Source organism: Rana temporaria, chromosome 13 (assembly GCF_905171775.1).
Source record: "Rana temporaria chromosome 13, aRanTem1.1, whole genome shotgun sequence".
NCBI lineage: Eukaryota > Metazoa > Chordata > Amphibia > Anura > Ranidae > Rana > Rana temporaria.
In genome coordinates, this window is record NC_053501.1 from 92744746 (window position 1) to 92769818 (window position 25073).

Below are 25073 nucleotides of genomic sequence, written 5' to 3' on the forward strand. Positions count from 1 at the left end.
TAACAATTCAACTAAATTTGAATGCTCACTGTCATAACAAAAGGTTAAAGGTGTAGAGGCTGGGGTTCCTCCATTGTATGTTAATGAGGACAGACTTGGGACTGGCTTACTCTAACATTGTTCAAAAAGCTTTGCAGTCAACCTCCTCCCAAGAAATGGCTAAGCCTGGTACACAGTTTTTTTCGTTCAACCCAGTTCAACCTGACAGCTCCAAGTCTGAGCCACTGTACGTTAGTGCAGTGATCTCCCCTGTTGTTCTTTTGTGTTCTGATAAGGGGACGACCCCCTGCCAGAACACTCTGCTGATCGGGCTTTTGTCTGGTTGCCATTGCTCAGTTTTTATTGATCTGGCCAATGTCGCCCGACATTTGGCCCGCGTATACTAGGCTTACAGCTGGTGACCGCAATACTGTCCCTAAACGGGACTCAGGAGCGGCGATATTTGCCGCTGTTGAGACCTGTTGCAGGAGCCAGCGCCGAGCTATGTCGCTCCTCTCCCTCGCCACCCCCAATAGACACCTATGGATGCGCGGCACCTCGTGGGGGCGGCATCTCGTTCACCACAGCTGGAGGGCCGAGGTTGCCTACCCCTGCTCTACAGGGACAGTCCCAAGTGATGTGGACAGTTTTATGGACCCAAGTGGAGGAATATTAAGATATGCTCTTGTTCAAGTCTTTTTTTGTGATATTACCTATCTTTGTATACTAATAAAGATTTTTTGGGGGGGATAATGCGCTAGGCCTACGCACCTTCTGTCTTTTTTATGTTCCAGGACAGACTCCCTAGCCTGACCTGCACCCTAAGGCCCCGTACACACGGTCGGTTTGGTTCGATGAGAATGAACCGAAGTTCATTTTCATCGGACCAATCCGACCGTGTGTATAGGCTATCGGTCTGGTTTCCTTCGGTCCAAAATTTCTAAAAATGCTTCAAAACCGAACCGATGGACCGCTGCCCCATCGGACCAAACCGATGGTTAGTACAGAAAAGCATTGGTTCAAAACCCGCGCATGCTCAGAATCAAGTCGACGCATGCTTGGAAGCATTGAACTTCGTTTTATTCAGCACGTCGTGTGTTTGACGTCACCGTTCGGATTTTGGACTGATGGTGTGTACACATATCAGGCCGTACGGCCACTTCAGAGGTGAACCTATGAAAACGGTCCGACGGGCCAGTCTCATCGGTTTGGTCCGACCGTGTGTACAAGGCCTAAGTGGAATACTCTGAATGGTGAACATAAATGCTGAAGCGCAGACCCTAAAGTCAGCTTAGGTTCACAAACATATAGTGGTGTTTTCTCAAATTTTACTGCAAAAGTAGAGATACGCTTTAGGGATCAATAACACTAAGTTATATGATAAAGATTGTCTATTGACCCTATTTAATCTGGTTTTATTTTCATAAAAAAAATGATTGCAATTATTTATTACATGCCATACATTTATTTGTTATCACACCTTACCCTGTATTGTAGTCTTCTGTAAATTCCTCGCATTGCCATATCCAGTTAGGATTTGCTGCACTGTATAGTGCTGCCAGTCTAGCACTGGAAGCTTGTTGACAGGAGGAGAGAGCACATGAAATGACCCCAGCATTGTGCTTATGCTCCTTCGTTGTCCAATCTTGGGGTAAAGCTGTTTACCAAGCTGTATTGTTTAATTACAGTGGAGAAAAGGGATGTCACTGACTTTGCTAAGCTGTCTGGCAATGAACACCCAAGACTAAACAGACTGAACAGAATTACAAATACTTTAAAAGGTGAGACAATTCCCATATATGTACTTCAACTATTAATTTAGTTGTATACCTAGCACTTCATTTTTATATACACCAGGAGATATTGCATAATCTCAATGCCAGTGTTCTGAGCGTTGCCCACTACCTCAACCCTACCAGTTATTGTTATATTTGTTTCTCTTGTTCGGAATTGTACCCTTGTTTTATTGCTTATGAATGAGAGCTGGCTGAACCCTCGGTATGGCCATCCAACCATTATGCTGATTCTGAATTTTTCCATCTTTAAGTAAATAACAAATTAAATGTTGTTTTTGCTAAAATATTTCGATGCTGAGAGGAATTCTTTATTTCTTATTATCCCATGCTGTGAAAATAAGAGGTAAAAATAAAGCATGAGGAGGGAGAATGCGTCCTTTGCGCACAGCTTAGGACACATTAAGTTTTAACATATTGTTTTTATTTCCCAATTCTTATTTAGCTTAATGGTACGGAATTCCTGCGGTTTAATGTAAGAATCAGAAGAAGCAGAAGTCAAGCCACCAGAAAAATTATGTCGAAAATTCCCCAGGATATGCATTAAAGATGAATTCCAAGCATGGTATATTTTTACATACCGTGTTTCCCCGAAAATAAGCCCGGGTCTTATATTAATTTTGGCAACAAAAGACACAGTAGGGCTTATTTTCGGGGTAGGTAGGTCTTACCATGTAATGTGCTGTCTTCTCTCCCCCTCTCTCTCCCTGCCTGACAGGAATCCCCAGTGTAAACTGAGTTAAAATGCTTGTAAAATCCTATAATCCACTCTAGTACAGTAGTATATAATGTACAATGTGTGTGTTTCTGTAATATAATTGTGTCAAATACCTTTGTTATAGCGCCGTTCATCGCTTCTGTGACCCGCTGGAGCTCTCTTCCCCGCAAATATATTACAGAAACCCACACATTGTACATTATATACTACTGTAATAGAGTGGATTATAGGATGTTACAAACATTTTAAACTAGGGCTTATTTTCGGGGTAGGGCTTATATTGCAGCCCTCCTGGAAAATAACGCTAGGTCTTATTTTCGGGCAAACACGGTAGGTGCATTGGTCCAGCTTGGGAAGTGTATCTATGTATATAGAGGCGGGGGGGGGGGAGAAGTGCCAAGCCACTTCTAGTGCAGGATTGTTTATTTAACAAGTTGCAAAAAATATAAAATAATGAATGCACTCATATGGTGCTCAGTGAGTAATGCCGCGTACACACGATCATTATTCGGCATGAAAAAAATGTTGTCTTAAAAAAATGTCATTTAAAATGATCGTGTGTGAGCTTCACATCATTTTTCGGCTTCTGAAAAACGACAAAAAAAAAATTCGAGCATGATGCCTTTTTTAACGACGTTTTAAATGATGTCGTTTTTCGTGTTGTAAAAAATTATCGTGTGTGGACTTACACAAAATCAGCTAAAGCAGCCCCAAGGTGGCGCCATTTGAATGGAACTTCCCCTTTATAGTGTCGTCGTACGTCACCACGCTTTGCTAGAGCATTTTTAAAAAACAATGGTTTGTGGGCAACGTCGTTTTAATGATGAAGTTGGAAAAACTTATTTTTTTCTACATGCCGAAAAACGTAGTTTTTTTTTTTCATGCCGAAAAATGATCGTGTGTACGTGGCATAAGACTTGTCAGGGGAACAGTGTAGGAACAAGGGAGCCTTGGATTTCAACAGCGGGCGCTGTGTGGAAGCTGAGGCAGAGACTTGGGGAGATAACGGCAGGATCTCTTATTATGGGAGTTTTCCGGAGCTGTTAGACCTTGGTGCCACCTACCACTGCGCTGGCCAATCGGACTGTGCTTCGGAGGCAAGGCCAAGCCTCCTTCACCATGCCGTCGCCAGAAATGCAAAGCATTCTCTAAATGGTGCCAGTAATGAGTGGCCGGCCTCCTGTGTTCATAATTAATCGGGCTTCCCACTCAGTATGGGACCTGGAGGCAAGTGGAGATCACTGTAGTAGCGTGTGTCTGCTTAATGCTGGGTCCACACTGATGCGGGTTTCTCCCCGATCCAATTAGCATGACAGGAGATTGTGACTGGCTCTCTACGGAGCCGGGTTAACAAATCTCCATGGTGGCTGCGGAGCGACTTGCACAGGAGTGCTGTGCGTCTTTGTCTCAGTTTCAGGGCCAAATTCAGGCCAAAGTTTGGTCCATGAAACAGAGAACAGGGACTGGCCGGACCCCTGCTGTGAGCCGCATCCGTCGGAGGTGTAAACCCAGCCGCAGTGATTTCCGGCTTCCAGGAGCATCTACCAGGTATGGTATTACATTGGTCCAAGCTGGATCAATATTGTATACAATGCCTGGAATAAACCTTTACAAATCTTCACTTACACTGTATTGTCAAAAGTATTGGGACATCTGTCCTTACACGCACATGAAATTTAATAGCATCCCAGTCTTAGTGTGCATGCTCAGGAAATGCGTCACTTACCAGTGACGCATCCGTCCTCACCCTGCACACCACCGAGGTTCCAAGCCTTGTTCTCAGCTCCTCTCCTCTCCACCGTGGCCGGCCCTTACTACAGCGGAGCAGCAGTGAGCGGCGAGCGAGAGGATACAGCGCTTTCCATCCGGGATAGGACTGTCAACTGAGGACACCTTCTTCTACTCCCCACTGTGGGACTAATCATATGCCTGCTTTTTACCTCCAAAATGTGAGTTGTTCAGCTTAATACTGTTATGCTTCTGCACCCTCTCCCTTTGTTTATATTAGTCTGGCGGGTTTTTATAATGAGTTGGCTCACCCTTTGCTGCTATAAAAGCTTCAACTCTTCTGGGAAGGCGGTCCACAAGGTCTGTGAGTATGTCTATGGGAATGTTTAACCATTCCTCCAGAAGCGCATTTGTGAGGTCAGGCACTGATGTAGAACAGAAGGCCGGGCTCACAGTCTCTGCTCTAATTCATCCCAAAGGTGTTCTTTTGGGGGGTCAGAACTCTGTGCAGGCAAGTCAAGTTCCTCCACCCCACATTCGCTTTACGGACCTTGCTTTGTGTTATGGCTGTGGGGTTGTTTTACAGAGGTTGGGCTTGGCCCCTTAGTTCTAGTGAAGGGAACTCTAAGGTGTCAGCATACCAAGACATTTTGGACATTGTTAAGCTCCCAACTTTGTGGGAACAGTTTTGAGATGGCCCCTTCCTGTTCCAACATGACTGCCCACTAATGCACCAACAAGGTCCTTAAAGACGTGAATGAGCGAGTTTGAGGTGGAGGAACTTGACTGGCCTCAACCCAATAGAACACCTTTGGGATGAATTAGAGCGGAGACTGCGAGCCAGGCCTTACCTCACAAATGTGCTTCTAAGAAGAATGGTCATACATTCCCATAGACACACTCCTAAACCTTGTGGATAGCCTTCCCAGAAGAGTTGAAGCTGTTATATCTGCAAAGGGTGGGCCAACTCAATATTGAACCCTACGGACTAAGACTGGGAAGATGATACAATCCTGCTAGTCTGCTCCCCATTTCAAAATATGCTGTTTTGAGGAGGGATTGTTGTAGAGGCTTTAGTTGGCAATGAGATGTAGCCACATGGCATTGAAAGGAATACAGCTAAACACATAGAATAATATTTCCTTTTGGCACATCTACCTCCTGAGCTGTGGTGGCACCAGAATCTCAGAATCTCTGAAAATTATCGATCACATTGGCTGTGAAATTTAGTGCATGATATATCAAAAATCCTGGCTACAGAGCTATGTACATCAATTGGTGGCAACGATTGCTACAGATGAAAAAATATTACTTAAATTACTTAAACTGTTTGAGCATTGTCAGCGTAATAAAATACCTTACAGATATCGACACCTTAATGCCTTAAAGGGTTTGTAACATTTTTATTACAAAGTACATTGATGTACAAAGTGGCCTGGGACCTTTAATAATGTTTTGATAAACCACACTTTAAATGGGAGTTTGAATCTGATTGGCTGCTTTCTGTATGAACTCCCGCCATCTATTTTTATACAAACACCCAGTATTATTAGAAGTGGGAATGTGTGCCAATCCAGCAAGGGCATTCCTTCTTTCTTTAAAATCGTTTTTTCTTATACCCCCATGTTATTCTACCTGCAGTATCAAAGTAGTTAAAAGAGAAGTATTGTATTTTTTTTTTACCTAGTCATACTTACCTCGGTGGATGCAGCATCAGACCGATGCCGTCTCTGAACTGAGAACCGAGCCACTGAACATCACCAATGGCTCGGTTCTCACCCCTCTTCGAGCAGAGCGATGCTGACTATCAGTCAGCATAGCTTCTGCTCTACTTCTCAAGGCTCATTGGAGCGCTGAGCCGTGAAGGGTCGGAGAGCGGCCGTCTCAGCGGCTCGCTGAGACGGCCATCAATAAAGGCAGCTGGTGGATCCCGACTTGGAAGTTGTGATGCCGCGCTGCCCCGACTGATGTCAATTACGTCAGCGGAGAGCGGCCTTCAGACTGCTCTCTGCTAAAAATGGGCCTCAGGAGTGCAAAACAAACTACACTCCTGTGACCCAGAGGAGAAGCCCAGCCTAAAAAGCTCAGGCTGGACTTCTCCTTTAATGGCCAGTTCCACTGTTTCTTTTTTACGAAGAATGCCAACCCACCTCCAAAGTCTCAAAGATATACTCAGCTTCTTAATACTCCAGTGCTTCACTCCACGTCCCCCTCCACTCATGGTTGCCAAACCTCTTCTAACATTCAACTCACTTCATGTGAGCCAAGGGCTTCAAGTATGCTTCTCCTGGGAGTGGCTCACCAATCTCCTAGCTCCCAGAATGATGTGAAAAAAACTGCCCATATGACTCTGCATTATTGAATTATTGAGCACTACCCTCGCACAACAAAGGAAACCCCAGAACATCACATATCCAGAATGGGGGGCAGCCCAAAAATGGAATGAAGTGATGTTGCTCCAGGGAGGGGGGGAAGGGGGGGTGCAGGGAAATCTGGGTTCCTGCCAACCTGCATTTGGGCCTTAAAATAAACCTGTACTGAGCAAAGCATACAGGTTTGACTGAACCTTAGAAAGTATTATTATATTGAAAGGGTAGCTAATGCTTATAACAGACTTCCAGCAGAGATAGCAAGTCAACATTTAGGCTACTTTCACACTGAAGGTGTTTTTTAAGGCATTTTTCCGCTGTAAAACGTCTGAAAACCACCTCCCATGCCACCCCAGTGTGAAAGCCTGAGTGCTTTCACACTGGGGTGGTGCGCTTGCAGGACGTTACAAAAAGTCTTTGGGGCGGTTTAGGAGCACTGTATACACCGCTCCTAAACCACCCCTGCCCATTGGAATGCATTGGCAGCGCTTTCTGAAGCGCTTAAAAAGTGATTGAGAAGCGCCGCAACCCAGGCGGTTTTAACCCTTTCTTCGGCCGCTAGCAGGGGTTAAAAGTACCCCCCGCTAGTGGCCAAAAAGTGCTTGCTAAAATGAGTGTCGCTTTACCGCTAACGTGGCTCGACACACACCTTACGCCCCTCACACTGAGGCACTTCTAAACTGCCAGTAAAACACTAAGCACTTTTGAAGAGCTTTCCATTCTTTTCAATGGAGAGGGGCATTTTTTCACCGCCCTGCCAGCACACTGCCCCAGTTGTGAAATCATTCATTGATTTTAATGGAAATAGGTTTTCGTGAGCTTTTCATGCGCTTTTATTAGCGTGAAAGCGCTTGAAAAGCGCCTCCGTGTAAAAGGGGTCTTAGTGAATTTAAACATGCTTGGCACAAACCTAGATCTATACTCACTCACTAAAAGAAATCCAAAATGGACAGACTCAATAGATTACTTTTTGGGAGATTTACTCAAACTGGTGCACTCAGAATCTGTTCCAGCTGTGAATGGTAACCAATCAGCTTCTAACTTCAGCTTGTTCAGTAAGGCCTCTTTCACACGGAGCGGACCATTTTTGTGTCCGCTCCGTGTGTCCGCAAAAGCTCAGCGAGGATCATCCGTAATCCCCGCTGAGCTGTCGGCGGATAGGGCGGTCCCTGCACACAGTGCAGAGACCGCCCTGTCTCTGCTCCGCTCTCCCCTATGGGGAATCGGATGCAGACGGACCATGTGTCCGTATTCATCCGATCCGTTCCGCCGGACGGAAGAAAAATAGGGTTTTCTTCCGTCCGCAAAAGCGGATCTTTGCGGACGCGGATAGTTGCGGACGTTAGCGGATGCATCATCCGCTAACGTCTGCAATCCCATAGGCATACATTACAAGTCCGTAAACGGACTTGTAATAAACGGACCGTTTTTCCGTACGCGTGAAAGAGCCCTAAAGCTTTGACAAAAAAACCTGGAAGCTGATTGGTTTCTGTGCAAAGCTGCAGCAGATTTTGCACCATGCAGTTTTAGTAAATCAACCTCCTTAGGTTTTTTCTCCCTTTGCTCTTCTATGTTTCTGTTAAGGAAAGGCGACAGAGTCAGGCTGGTTTGCGAAGATTAATGGCCAACCTGACACGGACCTTAAAGATGTGCTTTAGTTTCAGCCAAAAATCCACTCTGGATTATAGAGGTGTTATTCTGAGCAATGAATTATAATCCCTGTTTTATGCTCTCACCTATGCGCGGTTGCTGTATATCCTGCCAGTGCCTTCTCTTAATCCATTTTGTTAGACCACTGTGAAGGATGAGACCTATAGCCATTGTCAGATGCCTTATATTCACATTGGATGGTTAAACTGCTCCCTCTCATTTATGCACTTGGTAGCGATGGTAAAAAATTATAGCAAGACTGTTTTATGTAACAGACGTCTTGCTGCTTCTCCGCAAGCCTTTCAGCCGGAGAATTCAATGAAGCCTCTGAAGGAAAAAAAATATCCATTGAAATGCCGGTTTGTGGACCCAAAACCTCATTGATTTTACTTGCTGGACGCCGGCGCTCAAACTGGAATCTATTTCAGCTAATTTGAAAAGCGCAGTTCTGAGGACGCCATTGTATCCCTTGTATAATCTCAGGCATTATCCTTTGCTCTGCCATGTTTTCTAAATCTAATTGACATGCTCGATTCTCTGGCCCTTGAATGCCTTCAAACCATTAGGAACAAGAACAACAAAATGGCTTCTCTTCAGTGAGCAAGAAAACCTTGCAAGACATCAGTAACAATCTTAGCCTATAACATACTAGCCAATTTAAGAAAATGTGCTGTTTATTTACAGTATTAAGAGTTACAGCAGATATAGCACTTGGTTAGTTGGTTTAAAAATCCAATAAGAACAAACAGCTATACAACAAATACGATAGAGGTTGCTCTAGGTCAGGGGTGACCAACCAGTGGCCCGCGGAGCCCTCTGATGTGGCCATCGACCTCCTGCTCTAAAATGGCAGGTTGGCAAGTCTAGATCGCAGGTTTCCGACCCGCCATACCACAGCATCAGTGTTGTGAATGAAGCTGGTGGTAGAGGAAGAAAGCAGCTGCGGAGCAGAGCCCCATAGGCCAATGCTTCCTGTACAACACCAGCTTTTGCCACGGGCGGAGTCTATGGCAAAGTTCAGCTAAAGTGTATTTTGTGTGTGTACTCGAGGGAGGAGCCGGACTGCAGGAGTTGGGAGTAGGCAGGCCTCCCCCAGAGGCAATCTGCCACCTTTCTCCATGCCCCGGGTGGCAATGGCGGGTGTGTGAGGGGGTCCTCCCACACCGCCCGCCCTACCTGCTCCGCTTTGAAGCCCAACGGGGCAGAGGGACTCCCTATAAGGGAGTGAGAGGATTTGCCCGCTCAACCAGCCCCGTTAGTCCTTCGCCTCTCTTTTTTAGAGACCGCGTGGTCAAAGTGCATGCATGTTAAACCAATTTCGAGTGCGTGTAAGTGTGGTGGTTTTTGTGGGAGGGGGGTGGGCGTACTAAGCGCAGGCTTACCTCGCATAGCACACCCACTGGGAGCCGGGCTGAGACCACCAAACTCAATTCACATGTAGCCGAGACCGGGATCCGAACCCCTAGCTGCAGAGGTGAATGGCTTGTCAGCGCAGTGCCAATCGCATTGAGCCACCGCAGCTCCCGTCTTAGGCCCTTTTCACGCGATCAGCCCGACCAAATGGGACCCTCAATTCACCTCTATAGAGTGACAGATGTCTGTTTACGCCCACCTACCTCCAATCCGAAAAACAGAAGGGAATTCATCCCCTTTCATCTGGATGGATAGGAGGGCCTATAGAGTAGCCGCGACCAGGGCTGGACTGGGACAGAAATTTGGCACTGGACTTCATCCAGACTGGCCCACTTTGACAGGTCTCTCCCATGGCAGCCAGGCAACTCCCACACACCCCCCAGCCACCCAAGCCCCCCCCACTCCCCCTTCACTAGCCGTTCTACTTTTATTAGAGTAGAATGGCTGGTACTGGTCCTCTTATAGGCAGTACCAGTGGGGAAGCTAGACATTTAACCCGGGGCAAAGAATCAGTTCCGTGCCCCCCTTATGGGACATTATTAGGCAGAAGTGAGAAACTCCCAGGCCATAGCTGTTGAGTCAGCTGTCTGTCTCCTCCCCCATTCTCCTCTGTCATCCCCCCTGCTCCTCTGGTCCTCCCCCTGCTCCTCTGGTCCTCCCCCTGCTCCTCTGGTCCCCCCAGGTAAGCGCTGTGGGAAGGGAGAGACAGAGGAGCAGAGGGGGGCGGCAGTCCGCTGTCACTGAAGCCGGCCCACCGAGCCATCGGCCCACCGGGAAACTCCCTGTAGTCCCAATGGCCAGTCCATCCCTGGCCGCGACCCTTCATCCGCCCACTTCGCTCATTGTGGCCCCCGACTGGTTACCAAGCGGCCCTCGCTCTTCAAAAGGTTGGGCACCCCTGCTCTAGGTGCTTGGGAGTGCCTCCTTAAAGAGAATGTAAAACAAACCCTACAATAGAAAGGCATAATGAGCTAGTATGTATATGCATGAATGACTTACCTGAGATCAAAGCCCCCAAAGCACTCCTCGTTCTCCTCGGCCTGCCGCCATGCCTTCCGGGTATCGGTGCTCCGGCGCTGTGACTGGCCGGAGCGGCGATGACGTCACTCCCGCACAAGCGTGCAGGACCGGCAGATTCCCGGCAGATACTATTCAAGACCCGGCACTCTCAGTGTGCCTGTGCCGTTGCATTCTTTTTGGCAAATATCTCCTAAACCGTGTAGGTTTAGGAGTTTTTGCAAACACCTACAGGTAAGCCTTAATCTAGGCTTACCTTTAGGTAAAAGTAGTCAGAGAGGGTTTACAACCACTTTAAAAAGTTCTGGTGAAAAGTTCTGTCTTTCTCTTTTCTCTTCTATGTGTCTGCTACCATATAGATTTCAGCTTCTTAAGCCTTGTAAACACAATCGGATTTTCCAACGGGAATTGTGTGATGGCAGGCTGTTGTCAGAAAATCCCACCGACTGTATGCTCCATCGGTTAATTGTTGTCGGTATTTTCGACACCAAATGTAGGATAGCATGCCTTAAAATGTTCCCACAACAAATGTGTGCTGTCGGATTTAACGATCGTGTGTATACAAGTCCTTCATAAAAAATCCAAAGTACAAACACGCATGCTCCAAAGCAATGCTAAGCATAAGACGACATTAGCAGAAGTAGCTCAAAGGGTGGCGCTAAAGAGTTGAATAACCACATAGTTTAGTGTTTGTTGGTCAACAATTCTTTGCCATTTGTATGCAATACAAGTTCCTGGCCAACGCCCTTCAGACAAAATTCAGAGGCTTTGTCCACGGAAAATCCAATCGTGTGTACAAGGCTTCAGTTTCGCAATACCTAGTGGCTTTCTGTTAAGAACTGTTGACATTGTGTTACCATAGCAACACAAACTGTAGGCAATTATAGGTAATGGTTAGCCCATTTAGCTAGGTATGACATCCCACTTAAAGTGGTTGTAAATGTAATAAAAAACAAAACAACAAAAAAATCTCTATACTGATGCCAAGTTTTTTTTTAACTTAATGCAAAGAATACATTTAGGTAAAAAATATTGAGGCTTTAGAACTACTTTAATTTTGTATTCATTTGAAGAAGAGTCTCCCAGGTTTTTAAAACAAAAATAAATTCAGCTTTGGTTGCAGTACCCTCCTGCTTTCTTGGGCCATCCCTTGCAGTAATTATTTTCACCTGCTAGATTTCCTCAGTCCATGTTAAAGGATGCCCCGTGGCCTTAACATCAAAGACTGAGAACATCCTATGAGTGCAGACCATCATGGACCAAAGCCCCCACTCCCCTGGCTGTATTTGTGATTTTTTTTTCTTTTTTTCTTTCGTAAACCTACCTTTTCCAGATGTCTCCAGGCTGGTTGCATGTCTGAAGAGTCCTCTTACCCTTTGGATTCAGCCACCGCCAGAAAGGATCTAGAGTAGGGGGACTCTGTATGTCACGTGACCAGCCTGAAGACATCTGGAAAAGGTAAGTATGAAAAAAAAAAAAAAAAAAAAGCAGCCGGGAGTGGAAGCTCTGGAGATGGCGGAAGGTGTTAGCCTGGACTTGGGCTCCAAAGCCTCATATGCATGATTAGAATATCGGATGAATGATTGTCCAATTTTTTATTTTTTTTTGCATGCTAATCTTATATTGATGACCAATAGGTTACTAAAGTTACGAAAATTATCGTAAGACACATTACAGTTTTTAAAAGTGATGTAATGTATTCTTTAATTTCTGAGCATGCATGGTCTTGGTCACATGATTCTTTTTGTACAAATACTGTACATGAAAATCGTTAGTTTTTTTAATCATACAAGAAAGATGTTTGTGCTTGTCCCTTTGGATATTTTCGCATGAACGGTCGTGATCGGCTCTCGAAATTGTACCAACGAATAGATTAATGGACTATCGCTCCAAATGTGTTTTTTTTTTTCATCCAATATCCTCATCATGTGTACCAGCCTTAAAGTGGATGTAAACATTCTCCTATACCCAGTGAAGTGAACAGCTTCAGATGATACACAGAGATGAAACAAGTCTTCTTACATACATTGTACTTGTATATCTGCTGTCTTTCCCTTTCTACACTTTCTTTGGAAAGTGCAGATCGTGTTAGACATCTGTCTTCCTCTTTCAGCAGTGGGTGTGGAGTTTGGGCTTACACTGCCTGATAGTTTATTGAAGGTACGGGACCCCCCCTCCACATAGGTAGACTAGCGAAGGAACATGCAGAGCTGTATTGTGAATAGACAAGCTCTCTGCTTATCTTCCTCTTAGCTCCCTCCCTGACGCAGATTTTTACTGTTATCTCATGTGTCGGAGAACTTGTCAGAAATGACTCTTCTGATAACAGAGGAATGGAGCATCAGAGAGAAACGCCACTTAGAGTTTTGGGGAGACATAGATAAACACTACAGATATACAATGTGTGCTTAGGTCAAATTTCATGAATGGGGTTTACAACCACTTTAAGGCTGCAGGGAGCCTCACTATGAGCTTCATTCAGGAGTGTGCTGCAAAGCACAATTAAAGTTTTGGTAGCATTGATGTCCTTATTCTTGATGTACGGTTTTTTCAAGGGCTGGTTGCCTGCCAACCAATAATGCTGTCAATCAGTGGAAAAGCACCACAGAGGAGGTGTCAGTCTTCAGTGTGATGTACTGAGCATACTTGCCAGAGGTAAGTGCATTTTACACAATGTGTGATGCCAGCAAAAATGATGGGGTGGACAGAGAAATACTGTGTGAAGGTGCCTAACGCAGAAGAACCATTTGGTATTATTCATATTTTCACCACAATACTGTATAGTAAAGAGTTAAAAGTCAGAATTTTTAGCAGCTCCTCATTTTAAAACAATTTTTTGCTTGCTAATTAGACCGGATGTCTTCTTTAACATGATGACAGAGAGGCTATTAAATCCTCATGGCTTTCAAAAAGAAAAACAGTTTTTATCCCTTGAATAATTATACTGTTGTCAAAAAAGAGAGAGCGAGAAAAAGCTTCAGAACCAACAGAGCTAAGTATTGGCTCTTTATCCAAAACGTATTATTTTAACCGCTTACGACCAGGCCTTTTCTGGAATTTTTGGTTTAAAAGTCTAAATCTGATTTTTTTGCTGGAAAAGAACTATATATATATATATATATATATATATATATATATATATATATATATATATATATATATATATATATGTTATAAAAATGCACTGATTACTGTATAAATTGCACTGGCAGGGAAGGGGTTAACACTAGGGGGCAATCAAGGCATTAAATGTGTTACCTAGGGAGTCGCAGCGTCATCGTCACGGTGACGGCGCGGCCACGTCACCGCGTATCGTGTCCGCGCGGATTTTTCTGTTTGATGGTGTGTACAACCATCAGACAGCAATCTCCGAGCGGACAGTCCTTCCGTGTGTACGAGGCCTAACTGTGGGGGGGGTGGGATTGACTGGGGGAGGTGACCAATCGGTGTTCCTATATACAAGGAACACACGATCAGTCTCCCCTGACAGAACATAGATCTGTGTGTTTACGTCCCTGCTCTGTGACCGGCAATCACGGGTGCCTGGCGGCACGCACATTGGCTCCCGAGTGACACAGTGACGCGCGTTGCATGCCCCATAGTGGAAGCCCAGAACGTCATGTGACAGCCGGCCTGATATGGCATGGCCAATTTGCGGCCGTCATATTACTATGGCTGGGATGGGAAGTGGTTAATGAATCTTAATGAAAAAAAACACCATAGATAACACATTTTTTTTTGTAACATATAAAAGATAATGTTATTCTGGGTAAATAGATACCTAGCATGTCATGCTTTAAAATTGCACACGCTCGTGGAATGGTGGAAAACTACGGTACTTGAACATCACTATATATATTTTTTTACATATGCTTGCGTTTTGTGTTTACTTCTGTGTGTGAGCACGGAGGGATGACGCTCTTTACATTTTTTTCTTATTTATTTTACTTTTTTATTTTTACACTGTCCCTTTTTATTTTTTATAACTTGTATTCCTATTAAAAAAAAGGTAAACATCTCTTGTAATAGAAGCAAGGAAGACATGTCCTCTTTTTTTTAGAGATCTAGGGTCAAAAGGACCCCTAATTCCTCATTTAACTTTAAAAACAAAAGATCAAAGATTTTATTTTATTGTTTTACTTTTGCTTTAAAAAAAAAATACTATGGCTCGGGAACTGGAAGTGAAACCATGACGTTGCTCCAGTCCTCCAAGGGAATAGAGGCGAGTGGTGGCCATCTTGGCTTCACTCGTCTCCATACCCAGCAGCGTCGGATTTTTCCCAGGCTTTACTGATCAGTCAGGTAAGCCCGGGAAGCTTATAAAAGTGATGCTGTGTAGAGATATGCTTTGTTCATATTTCATGCCTTATATACGGCTTCGCCCAGGAGAGCCGCCAGAAAATGCGTGTGCGCCCCTGCATGGCAGGGAACCCGATGCGTGTGGGCGGCGGGCACGATTGTCACAGACACATGTGTGATCGCGCGCACGAGCGGGAGCACAGGGGTTTCTGTGTGTAAACGCACAAACCCCCGTGCTGTCTGAGGAGACAAGACAGATCGTGTCTTTCTACTGTCCCCATCCCCCACAGTTAGAACACAAAATAGGGAACACAGTTAACCCCTTCAGAAAGCAAGATACGCCGAAATTAGGCTAAGATCCGACTGGCGTAAGTCTCTTACGCCGTCGTATCTTAGGGTGCATATTGACGCTGGCCGCTAGGTGGCGCTTCCGTTGTTTTCGGCGTAGAATATGCAAATGACCTAGATACGCCAATTCACAAACGTACGTGCGCCCGGTGGATTTTTTTTACGTCGTTTGCGTAAGGCTTTTCCGGCGTAACGTTGCTCCTGCTTCTATGAGGCGTATGCAATGTTAAGTATGGACGTCGTTCCCGCGTCGAATTTTGAATTTTTTACGTTGCTTGCGTAAGTCGTTCACGACTTACGTAAATTACGTCCACGTCGAAAGCATTGACAATTTGCGGCGGAATTTCGAGCATGCACACTGGGATTCTTTCACGAACGGCGCATGTGCCGTTCGTTAAAGACGTCATTTACGTGGGGTCATGTTTTATTTACATAACACACGCCCACCTCTTGCAAATTTGAATTTGGCGTGCTTACGCCGGCTGATTTACACTACGCCACCGCAACTTACGGAGCAAGTGCTTTGTAAATACTCCACTTGCCCGTGTAAGGTGCGGCGGCGTAAATAACATACGCTACGCCCGCACAAACTTACGGCGGGCTACTTGAATCTAGGCAATTGTGTTTTTTTTTTCAAAATTGTCGCTCTTTTTTTGTTTATAGCGCAAAAAATAAAAAACGCAGAGGTGATCAAATACCACCAAAAGAAAACTATATTTGTGGGGAAAAAAGGACGCTAATTTTGTTTGGCTACAGCGTCGCACGACCGCGCAATAGTCATTTAAAGCATTACAGTGCCGTATCGCAAAAAATGGCCCGGTCATTGGACAGCCAAATCTTTCGGGGCTGAAGCAGTTAAGTGAGCCAACATTGTGTGTGCGGCATTATTCTCTGGGCACACCCCACTACCTGATAACAAGGAGAAGGCAATTGTGAACTGATTGCGTTTAAGTGTCTTCACCTGCTGGCTACTCCCCCTATATTACAGAGGTGTGAGTTTTCCCCAATTTGAGGACTTTCTGTATTTCCTTCATTTGGAACCTGTTCATCGGGAACAAGCAAAGTAATAGGCAGCATTCTCTGACGTTGTCAAAATTGTCCAAAAATCTTCATTATTTTAATATCCAGCATACAGAATGAGCGTCCTTGCTCCAGCACACAACATGGCTTCCAGCCTTTCATGTAATTGCCTATAAAAATGATTGCCGGTGAAGTAAAAGGGCAATAATTAAATCAGCAAGTATAGATTTTGCAAACTATAGTCTACCCCTGTCCACACAATAGTCTCTCGTTTAACTTCCAGTGGAAATGCTAGGTTTTTATAAGGAGCATTATATATAAAATCTACATTTATTTTCTCATATTACAAAAACTCAAATTTATTTTTTAGTATTTTGTTTCGTTAATATTTCATAACGGAGTGAGTTAAAGCATTATTCTCTGCATACTGTGAAAATTATGCTATGCAATCCTTTTATTTTCCTATAGCATTTTGGTTGGAAGGTGACAAGTTAAGGCAGGTATAAGACCCCTTTCACACTGAGGAGTTTTTCAGGCGGTACAGCGCTAAAAATAGCACCTAAATACCGCCTGAAAAACTCCTGCACTGCATACTCAATGTGAAAGCCCGAGGGCTTTCACACTGAGGCGATGCGCTGGCGGGAGAGAAAAAAAACTGCTGCCAGCAGCATCTTTGGTGCGGTGAGAGAAGTGGCGTGTATACCGCTCCTTCCCATTTAAAACAATGGGAAACCGCGTTAATACCGCCCGCAATGCGCCTCTGCAGAGGCGTATTGCGGGTCGGTATTAACCCTTTATTGGCCGCTAGCGGGGGTTAATACCACACCGCTAGCGGCCGAATCCCGCGTCCATTCCGACGGTATAGCGCCGCTATTTTTAGTGGCGCTATACCGCCACCGTGCCTCCCGCCCCAGTGTGAAAGGGGCCTAAGTTTCATGAAAAACACACTTTATGAATGGAAATCTTATTTGGCGTAACTGACCCCCAAATCATTATTGATGAGGCCCGATTTGGATCCTTACAAAGCAAAACCTAAGCAGGGCTAGCAGCAGCCAGAATGAAGGTATATTATCGAAAGAGGAACTGCTTTGTCACCCTATTAACCACTTCCATACAGGGCATTTTCACCCCCTTTGCCCAGACCAATTTTTAGTTTTCAGCGCTGGTGCAATTTGAATGACAATTGCGCGGTTGTGCAACACTGTACCTAAATTAAATCTTTGTTTTTTTCCACCCACAAATAGAGCTTTTGTTTGGTGGTGTTTGATCATCTTTGTGGTCTTTATTTTTTGCGCTATAAACAAAAGAAGAGCGAGAATTTTTTTAAAAAAACACAATAGTTTTTACTTTTTGATTTAATAAATATCACATTTTTATTTAAAAAAAAAAAAATGTTTTCCTCCGCTTAGACCGATACGTATTCTTATAGTTATAGCGTCTACAAAATAGGAGATAGATTTATGGTATTTTTTTTTTTTTTTAAACTAGTAATGAGGGCGATCTGCGATTTTTATTGTGACCGTGACATTGGGGCAGACATATCGGACACTTTTGACACGTTTTTGGGACCATTCACATTTATACAGCGATTAGTGCAATAAAACTGCACTAATTACTGTGTAAATGTGACTGGCAGGGAAGCGGTTAACACTAGGGTGCGCTGAAGGGGTTAATATGTTCCCTGGGAGTGATTCTTGCTGTAGGGGGAGGGGAACTCACAAGGGGAGGAGACCGATATGTGTTCCTCTGTACTGGGAACACCGGTGTCCTCACCTCTGACAGGAGGTGGATCTGTGTGTCTACACTCCTGCCATGATTACCGGCAATCGCGGGTGCCCGGCGGACTTCACGCCCTGCCGGGCACGCACACCGGGTCACAATCGGCGCCACGGGCGCTCGTCCTAGATTGACGAGAAGAAAAGACGTTCGCCCGGAGGGAGGGAGGGTTCCTGTCGGCGTCATGTTGTTATGGCCCGGTAAGGAAGGGGTTAAAGAACTGGCCTATGCAATGGTTATACGGGTCAACTGGTATTTACAATAACATTCAATAAAAGAAAAAGGTGCTACTACCCCAGATTTTTTAGAGCTGTCGGTTGCAGAATGTGCAGTTGCTCAGCTGCTAACGAAATAAATAGATAGAAGACAATCCACAACTCCATACATGCTCTTCAACAAGTCCAAATTTATTGTGACTCCATAAAAGATGACTACATACAGCAGACGTTAACGTGTTTCAGCCATAGAAGCCTTGTTCACAACAATTTTCTGTGGGGTTCCAAGAGAGCTGAAACTTAACGGGATGGGGAGCTGTGACAAACCCTCATCCTCAAACAGAACTTTGTCCTCCATCAATGCTTCCTCTGTCCAGAACCAGCACTATCCAAGACTCTTTAGCCCACCCAGTCACCAGACAACGCCAGTGTAGAGTGGCAAGCAACAAAACTGATTTTATTATCACACATGGACACAGCAGATAAAATAACTCAGAGACTCTTCCCCCTCACCCTTGGAAAACAGGGCGGATTAAACTGTCCAATGACAATGGACACACAGGTCAGGTGTGTTCAAACTTCTCATTAGTAAACAGTCTTATCAGCAAGGGGGCTGATGGAGGAATCCCCCCTCCCTCTTTCCTCACAGCAAACACACTTGCACATCCCATAATAGTTGAGGCAGACAGCCACAATAAAATACAGTCACACCCCAAACGATTACAGCAAAGAGTCAGCAACAGCATGAGACAACACACAATATATACATATATACAACATTGAGTCTGACTAGCACAGATCATAGTGGGGTTCTCATTCACCCTGTGCTCCTACTAGAGACACAGGGTGATGTACAACTAAGAGGGCCTGGGGAAGCTGGACACAGAGGGCCAGATTCTCGTATTTTGGCGTAACTATGTGGGGGCGTAACGTAACCTATACAGGGGGGCGTGTTTTATGCAAATGTTCTGTGACCCGACATGATTGACGTTTTTCACGAACGGCGCATGCGCCGTCCATGGAAATCTCCTAGTGTGCATTGCTCCTAATACGCCGCAAGGACGAGTTACGCAAACAACATAAAATTTTCAAATTTCAGTCGCGGGAACGACGGCCATACTTAACATTGGTACGCCGTACTTACGCCACCATATAGCAGGGGTAACTTTACGCCGGGAAAAGCCTAACATAAAACGGCGTATCTGTACTGCGTCGGCTGGGCGTACGTTCGTGAATTCCCGTATCTAGCTGATTTACATATTTCGATGCATAAATCAGTGTACACGCCCCTAGCCGCCAGCGTAAATATGCAGTTACGATCCGACGGCGTAAGAGACTTACGCCGGTCGGATCTAATAGAAATCTATGCGTAACTGATTCTAAGAATCAGGCGCATATATACGACCGGCCAGACACAGAGATACGACGGCGTATCTGGAGATACGCCGTCATATCTCTTTTGAGAATCTGGCCCAGAGTTTTCAGAGCTCTCTAAGGCCCCTTTCACATTGAGGAGTTTTTCAGGCGGTACAGCGCTAAAAATAGCGCTGCTATCGCGCCTGAAAAACTCCACTGCAGACTCAATGTGAAAGCCCGAGGGCTTTCACACTGAGGCGATGCGCTGGCGGGAGACAAAAAAATCTCCTGTCAGCAGCATCTTTGGAGCGGTGAGAGGAGCGGCATGTATTCCGCTCCTTCACCGCTCCTTCGCATTGAAAACAATGGGAAACCGCGGCAATACCGCCCGCAATGCGCCTCTATAGAGGCGCATTGCGGGCGGTATTAACTCTTTATCGGCCGCTAGCGGGGGTTAATACCGCACCGCTAGCGGCTGATACCCGCGGCAATTCCGGCGGTATAGCGCCGCTATTTTTAGCGGCGTTATACCGCCACCGCAGCTCCCGCCCCAGTCTGAAAGGGGCCTAAGGAGACCCAAAGTGACCCCTGTCACAGAAGCCTACATCACATTCGCGAAATTATGATTTGACCACAGTCCTACTTGTAATGAGATAGGCATGGAGGCTACCATTGTTGACCTCTCCTTTTAAAATTGCTACCTGTTTGGCTGGCGCTTTCCCCAGATATTGAGGCGCTAACCAGGTAGAATTGTGAACATAATTCTACCTTCCACATTACTCAGACCAGATGTGCAGTTTAAAGGTTGCGACCAAAATAATGGACCAAAGAATGGTTTTGGGGTGTTTTAATAATTCAACATTATACTGACACCATATAGTGGTATTCACTGTGTTCTAAAACAGTAAATTGTGTTGTGTTAGCAATGGATGGTAGGTGGAAAAAGTGTACATTTTGTTGGGTAGCTCAGTATATTTTAGCCAAAGCTTTTTGGAATACTTTTTTCCCCTCTTCAGTCATAGTGGCAAACCAGTAAATGAAAAATCACTTGGTTATAAATGAACAAGTACTGCAAGCCTCAAAGAGCAGGAGTTAACAAATCTGCTTTTTGACAGATAACAGATAAAAGGACAGAATGCCATGATCAAATAGTACTCCTTTCCCACCTCTGCTTTATTTCCTGGACTCGCTCCTAAATAGTTCGCTCGTCAAACACTGCTCTCTATTTATCTCATCTAGGTCTGCTAGTTCAGTTAATTACTTTTTCTTCTTTTTTTTTTATGTCCCCCGAATTTGTGAATTTTATACTGAGTAAAAAAAAAATATAATAAAAAAAAAAAAAAAAAAAATATATATATATATATATATATATATATATATATATATATATATATATATATATATATATATATATATATAGAGAGAGAGAGAGAGAGAGAGAGAGAGAGAGAGAGAGAGAGAGAGAGCGAGCATATATAACACAGCAGGTAATATAAGTATTGCACAATTCACCATTTTTCAAAATTGTCCAGGTAAATATATTTCTAAAGGTGCTATAGACATGAAATACTCACCACATTTTGGTAACAACCTATGCAATCCATACATACAAAAAAAAAAAAAAAAAACGTTCAGAAATGAAGTTATGTGAAATAAAAATGGAATGAAGCAGGGAAAAAGTTTTAAACACGCTAACCTAAATGTATTTAATTCCTTAAAAAAAAAAAAAAAACATTTGTTGGTAATGACAGTTTCAAGACGCCCCCTGTATGGAGAAACTAGTCGCATGCATTGCTCAGGTGTGATTTTGGCCCATTTTTTCAACCATAGGGGCAGAGCCACATAGATCTGCACCCGCGCAGCGTATCAGAGATACGCTACGCCGCCGTACCTTACCCGGCGTTCTTTCAAATCCTCAAAGATTTTGCGCCGTAAGTTACGGCGGCGTAGTGCATTTCTGGTGGCGGAATTCAAATCGGCGATTAGGGGGCGTGTTTCATTTAAATGAAGCGCGTCCCCGCGCCGAATGAACTGCGCATGCGCCGTCCCTAAATTTCCTGCCGTGCATTGCGCTAAATGACGTCGCAAGGACGTCATTTTTTTAACATAGACGTGAATTACGTCCATCCCGATTCACGGACGACTTACGCAAAAAAAAAAAAAATCAAACGAAACGCGGGAACAACGGCCATACTTAACATGGCAAGTCTAACTATACACCGCAAAACAGCAGCTTTAACTATACGCCGGAAAAAGCCGACTAGAGACAACGTAAGAGAATGCTACGGCCGCGCGTACGTACGTTCGTGGAGCGTCGGAAATAGCTAATTCGCATACTCGACGCGGAAAACGACGAGAACTCCACCCAGCGGATGCCGAAGTATTGCACCTAATATCCGAAGGCGTACGAAGCCGTACGCCTGTCGGATCAAACCCAGATGCCGTCGTATCTTGGTTTGAGGATTCAAACTAAAGATACAACGCGGGAAATTTGAAAGTACGCCAGTGTATCAGTAGATACGCCGGCGTACTCGCTCTGTGGATCTGGCCCAAACAGTCTTCAAATCTTGAAGGTTCCGTGGGCCTCTTCTATGAACTCTAAACTTTAGTTCTTTCCATACATTTTTTTATTGGATTCAAGTCAGGTGATTGGCTGGGTCATTCTAGCAGCTTTATTTTCTTTCTTTGAAACCAGTTGAATTTCCTTTGCTTTGTGTTTGGGATCGTTGTCTTGGTAGATGGCAGCAGATTTTTAGCAAGAATGTCTTGGTACATTTTTCCATTTATCCTTCCTTCCATGATATGAAGTTTTCGCGTACCACATGCTGAAAAACAGCCCCACGTTATGATGTTCCGACCTCCAAACTCGCACTGTTGGTATGGGGGTGTTTGGGGGGTGATGTTTGACCTCCAAACATGGTGTGTATTATTTATAACATTCAAAGAGTTCAATTTTTGTCTGATCTGACCAGACCATATTTTTCCCGTATTTCACAGGCTTGTCTAAATGTTGTGCAGCAAAATTTATTGAACTTTAACCACTTAAGGACTGGACCAATATGCTGCTAAATGACCCAAGGGGTTTTTACAATTCGGCACTGCGTCGCTTTAACAGACAATTGCGCGGTTGTGCGACGTGGCTCCCAAACAAAATTGGCGTCCTTTTTTCCCCCACAAATAGAGCTTTCTTTTGGTGGCATTTGATCACCTCTGCGGTTTTTATTTTTTGCGCTATAAACAAAAATAGAGCGACAATTTTGATAAAAATGCAATATTTTTAACTTTTTGCTAAAATAAATATCCCCCAAAAACATATATAATTTTTTTTTTCCCTCAGTTTAGGCCGATACGTATTCTACCTATTTTTGGTAAAAAAAATCACAATAAGCGTTTTTATCGTTTGGTTTGTGAAAAATTTATAGCGTTTACAAAATAGGGGATAGTTTTATTATTATTATTATTTTTTTTTACTACTAATGGTGGCGATCAGCGATTTTTTTCGTGACTGCGACATTATGGCGAACACTTCGGACAATTTTGACACATTTTTGGGACCATTGTCTCATTTTCACGGCAAAAAATGCATTTAAATTGCATTGTTTATTGTGAAAATGACAGTTGCAGTTTCAGAGTTAACCACAGGGGGCGCTGTAGGAGTTAGGGTTCACCTAGTGTGTGTTTACAACTGTAGGGGGGTGTGGCTGTAGGTCTGACGTCATTGATCGAGTCTCCCTATAAAAGGGATCACTCGATCGATGCGCCACCACAGTGAAGCACGGGGAAGCCGTGTTTACATATGGCTCTCCCCGTTCTTCAGCTCCGGGGAGCGATCGCGAGGGGGCGGCTAGAAACGAATAGCCGCGCCCTCGTCCCGGCTCGCTCCTGAAGCCACGGGAACAGCCGCATGTACCGGGGGGGGGGGGTCCCGATCGGACCCCCGACCCACGTCTAGGCAGGCTCGTACAGGTACGCCAATGTGCCTGTCCGTGCCATTCTGCCGACGTATATGTACATGCGGCGGTCCGGAAGTGGTTAACATGCTTTTTCTTCAGCAATGGAGAGCGTGCATACAAGCCATGACGGTTGAGTGCATTACTTATTGTTTTCTTTGAAACAATTGTACCTGCTAATTCTAGGTCTTTCTGAAGCTCTCCACAAGTTTGCTCTTAGACTTCTGATATTTCTTTTTAATCCTCTGTCAGAAATCTTGCAAGGAGGACCTGGTCACGGCCAGCCCCTGGTCTTTTTTGGCACCTAGCAACGCCCCTGTGAACATGTACTGTATGTGTATATCAGTATAACAATGCAGAGTGATTGCTAATTATTATAATATTAATTATAGTCATTAAACTTTTAATATGTTCCTGAAAACTTTGTCGGCTTCATCTGCCTACCTGCTGATATGCAGCCATGTACTGATTACATTTACATAATTGTTAGATATGATACTATATAAATGCATATGTAGACAATTGGAAAAGTATATAATGAATGTATTATTATTAAAAAAAAATAAAAAATGGTCATGCATACAAATTAAAATGATGTGCGTGCGCATGTATATTTTTTCCAGTAAGCTGGTTTACATAATAATAATATAGTAAGTGCTGGTGAATAGGTGTTTATTATTTCTGCTGATCACTCACTTTACTGGCACAAATACCTTGCAGTGCTCTCATATGTCTGTGTCACTGACCTAGAGCTGCACGATTAATCATTAAGAATCAAAATCACAATTATTTTCCCTCCCCCGATCTTAAAACAGCATTACCCGATTCTATCTAACAAGGGCAGAGAGTTCTCTGACAGCTGATTTTTTTTTTAAAACAAATACAGTGAAACCTTGGTTTAAGAGTAACTTGGTTTGAGAGCGTTTTGATTTGCGACCAACTTTTTTTTTTTTTAATTCTGACTAGTTTTGCGAGTGTTGACTCGCAAGACGAGCATAATTCAAGCTAAATAGGCTTGCAGTACCTCATTTGGCTTGAGGTACAAGGGCACAGGACCCGAGCAGATCCGAAAATAGGCCTGCAGTACCTCATTTGGCCTGAGGTACGGGGGCGCAGGAGCCAAACATTGGCCTACAGTACCTCATTTGGCCTGAGGTACAGGGGCACAGTAGCTGAGCTGAAGTGTCCTTGGGTCTTTTGCAGTGTTTTCGGCACTCTCTGGCGCCCCCCCCACCTCTGTCCGCATTCGGTATTGCATCCCATTGAAGTCAATGCGGAACAAATTATTTTCGTTTCCATTGACTTCAATGGGAAAACTCACTTTGATATGCGAGTATTTTGGATTACAAGCATTCTCCTGGAACGGATTATGCTCGTAATGCTCATAATCCGAGGTTCAACTGTACAACAGGCAGCCTGCCAAGTTTCATAGCAGTCTCAAA

At 44.4% G+C, this 25073-nt stretch overlaps 1 protein-coding gene across 6 annotated transcripts in view; it reads left to right on the forward strand.

The window, feature by feature from the left end:
• Window positions 1-25073, forward strand: part of CADM3 (cell adhesion molecule 3) — a 620371-nt gene that overhangs the window by 208296 nt on the left and 387002 nt on the right. For 4 of the 6 annotated variants that reach the window (XM_040333870.1, XM_040333865.1, XM_040333867.1 and 1 more), the window contains exon 2: window positions 1668-1760. The exons of the other annotated variants lie outside the window; for them this stretch is intronic. In XM_040333870.1, the coding sequence (XP_040189804.1) occupies window positions 1668-1760 (93 nt within the window). The remainder of the gene's footprint in view (window positions 1-1667; window positions 1761-25073) is intronic. 6 annotated transcript variants of the gene reach the window in all.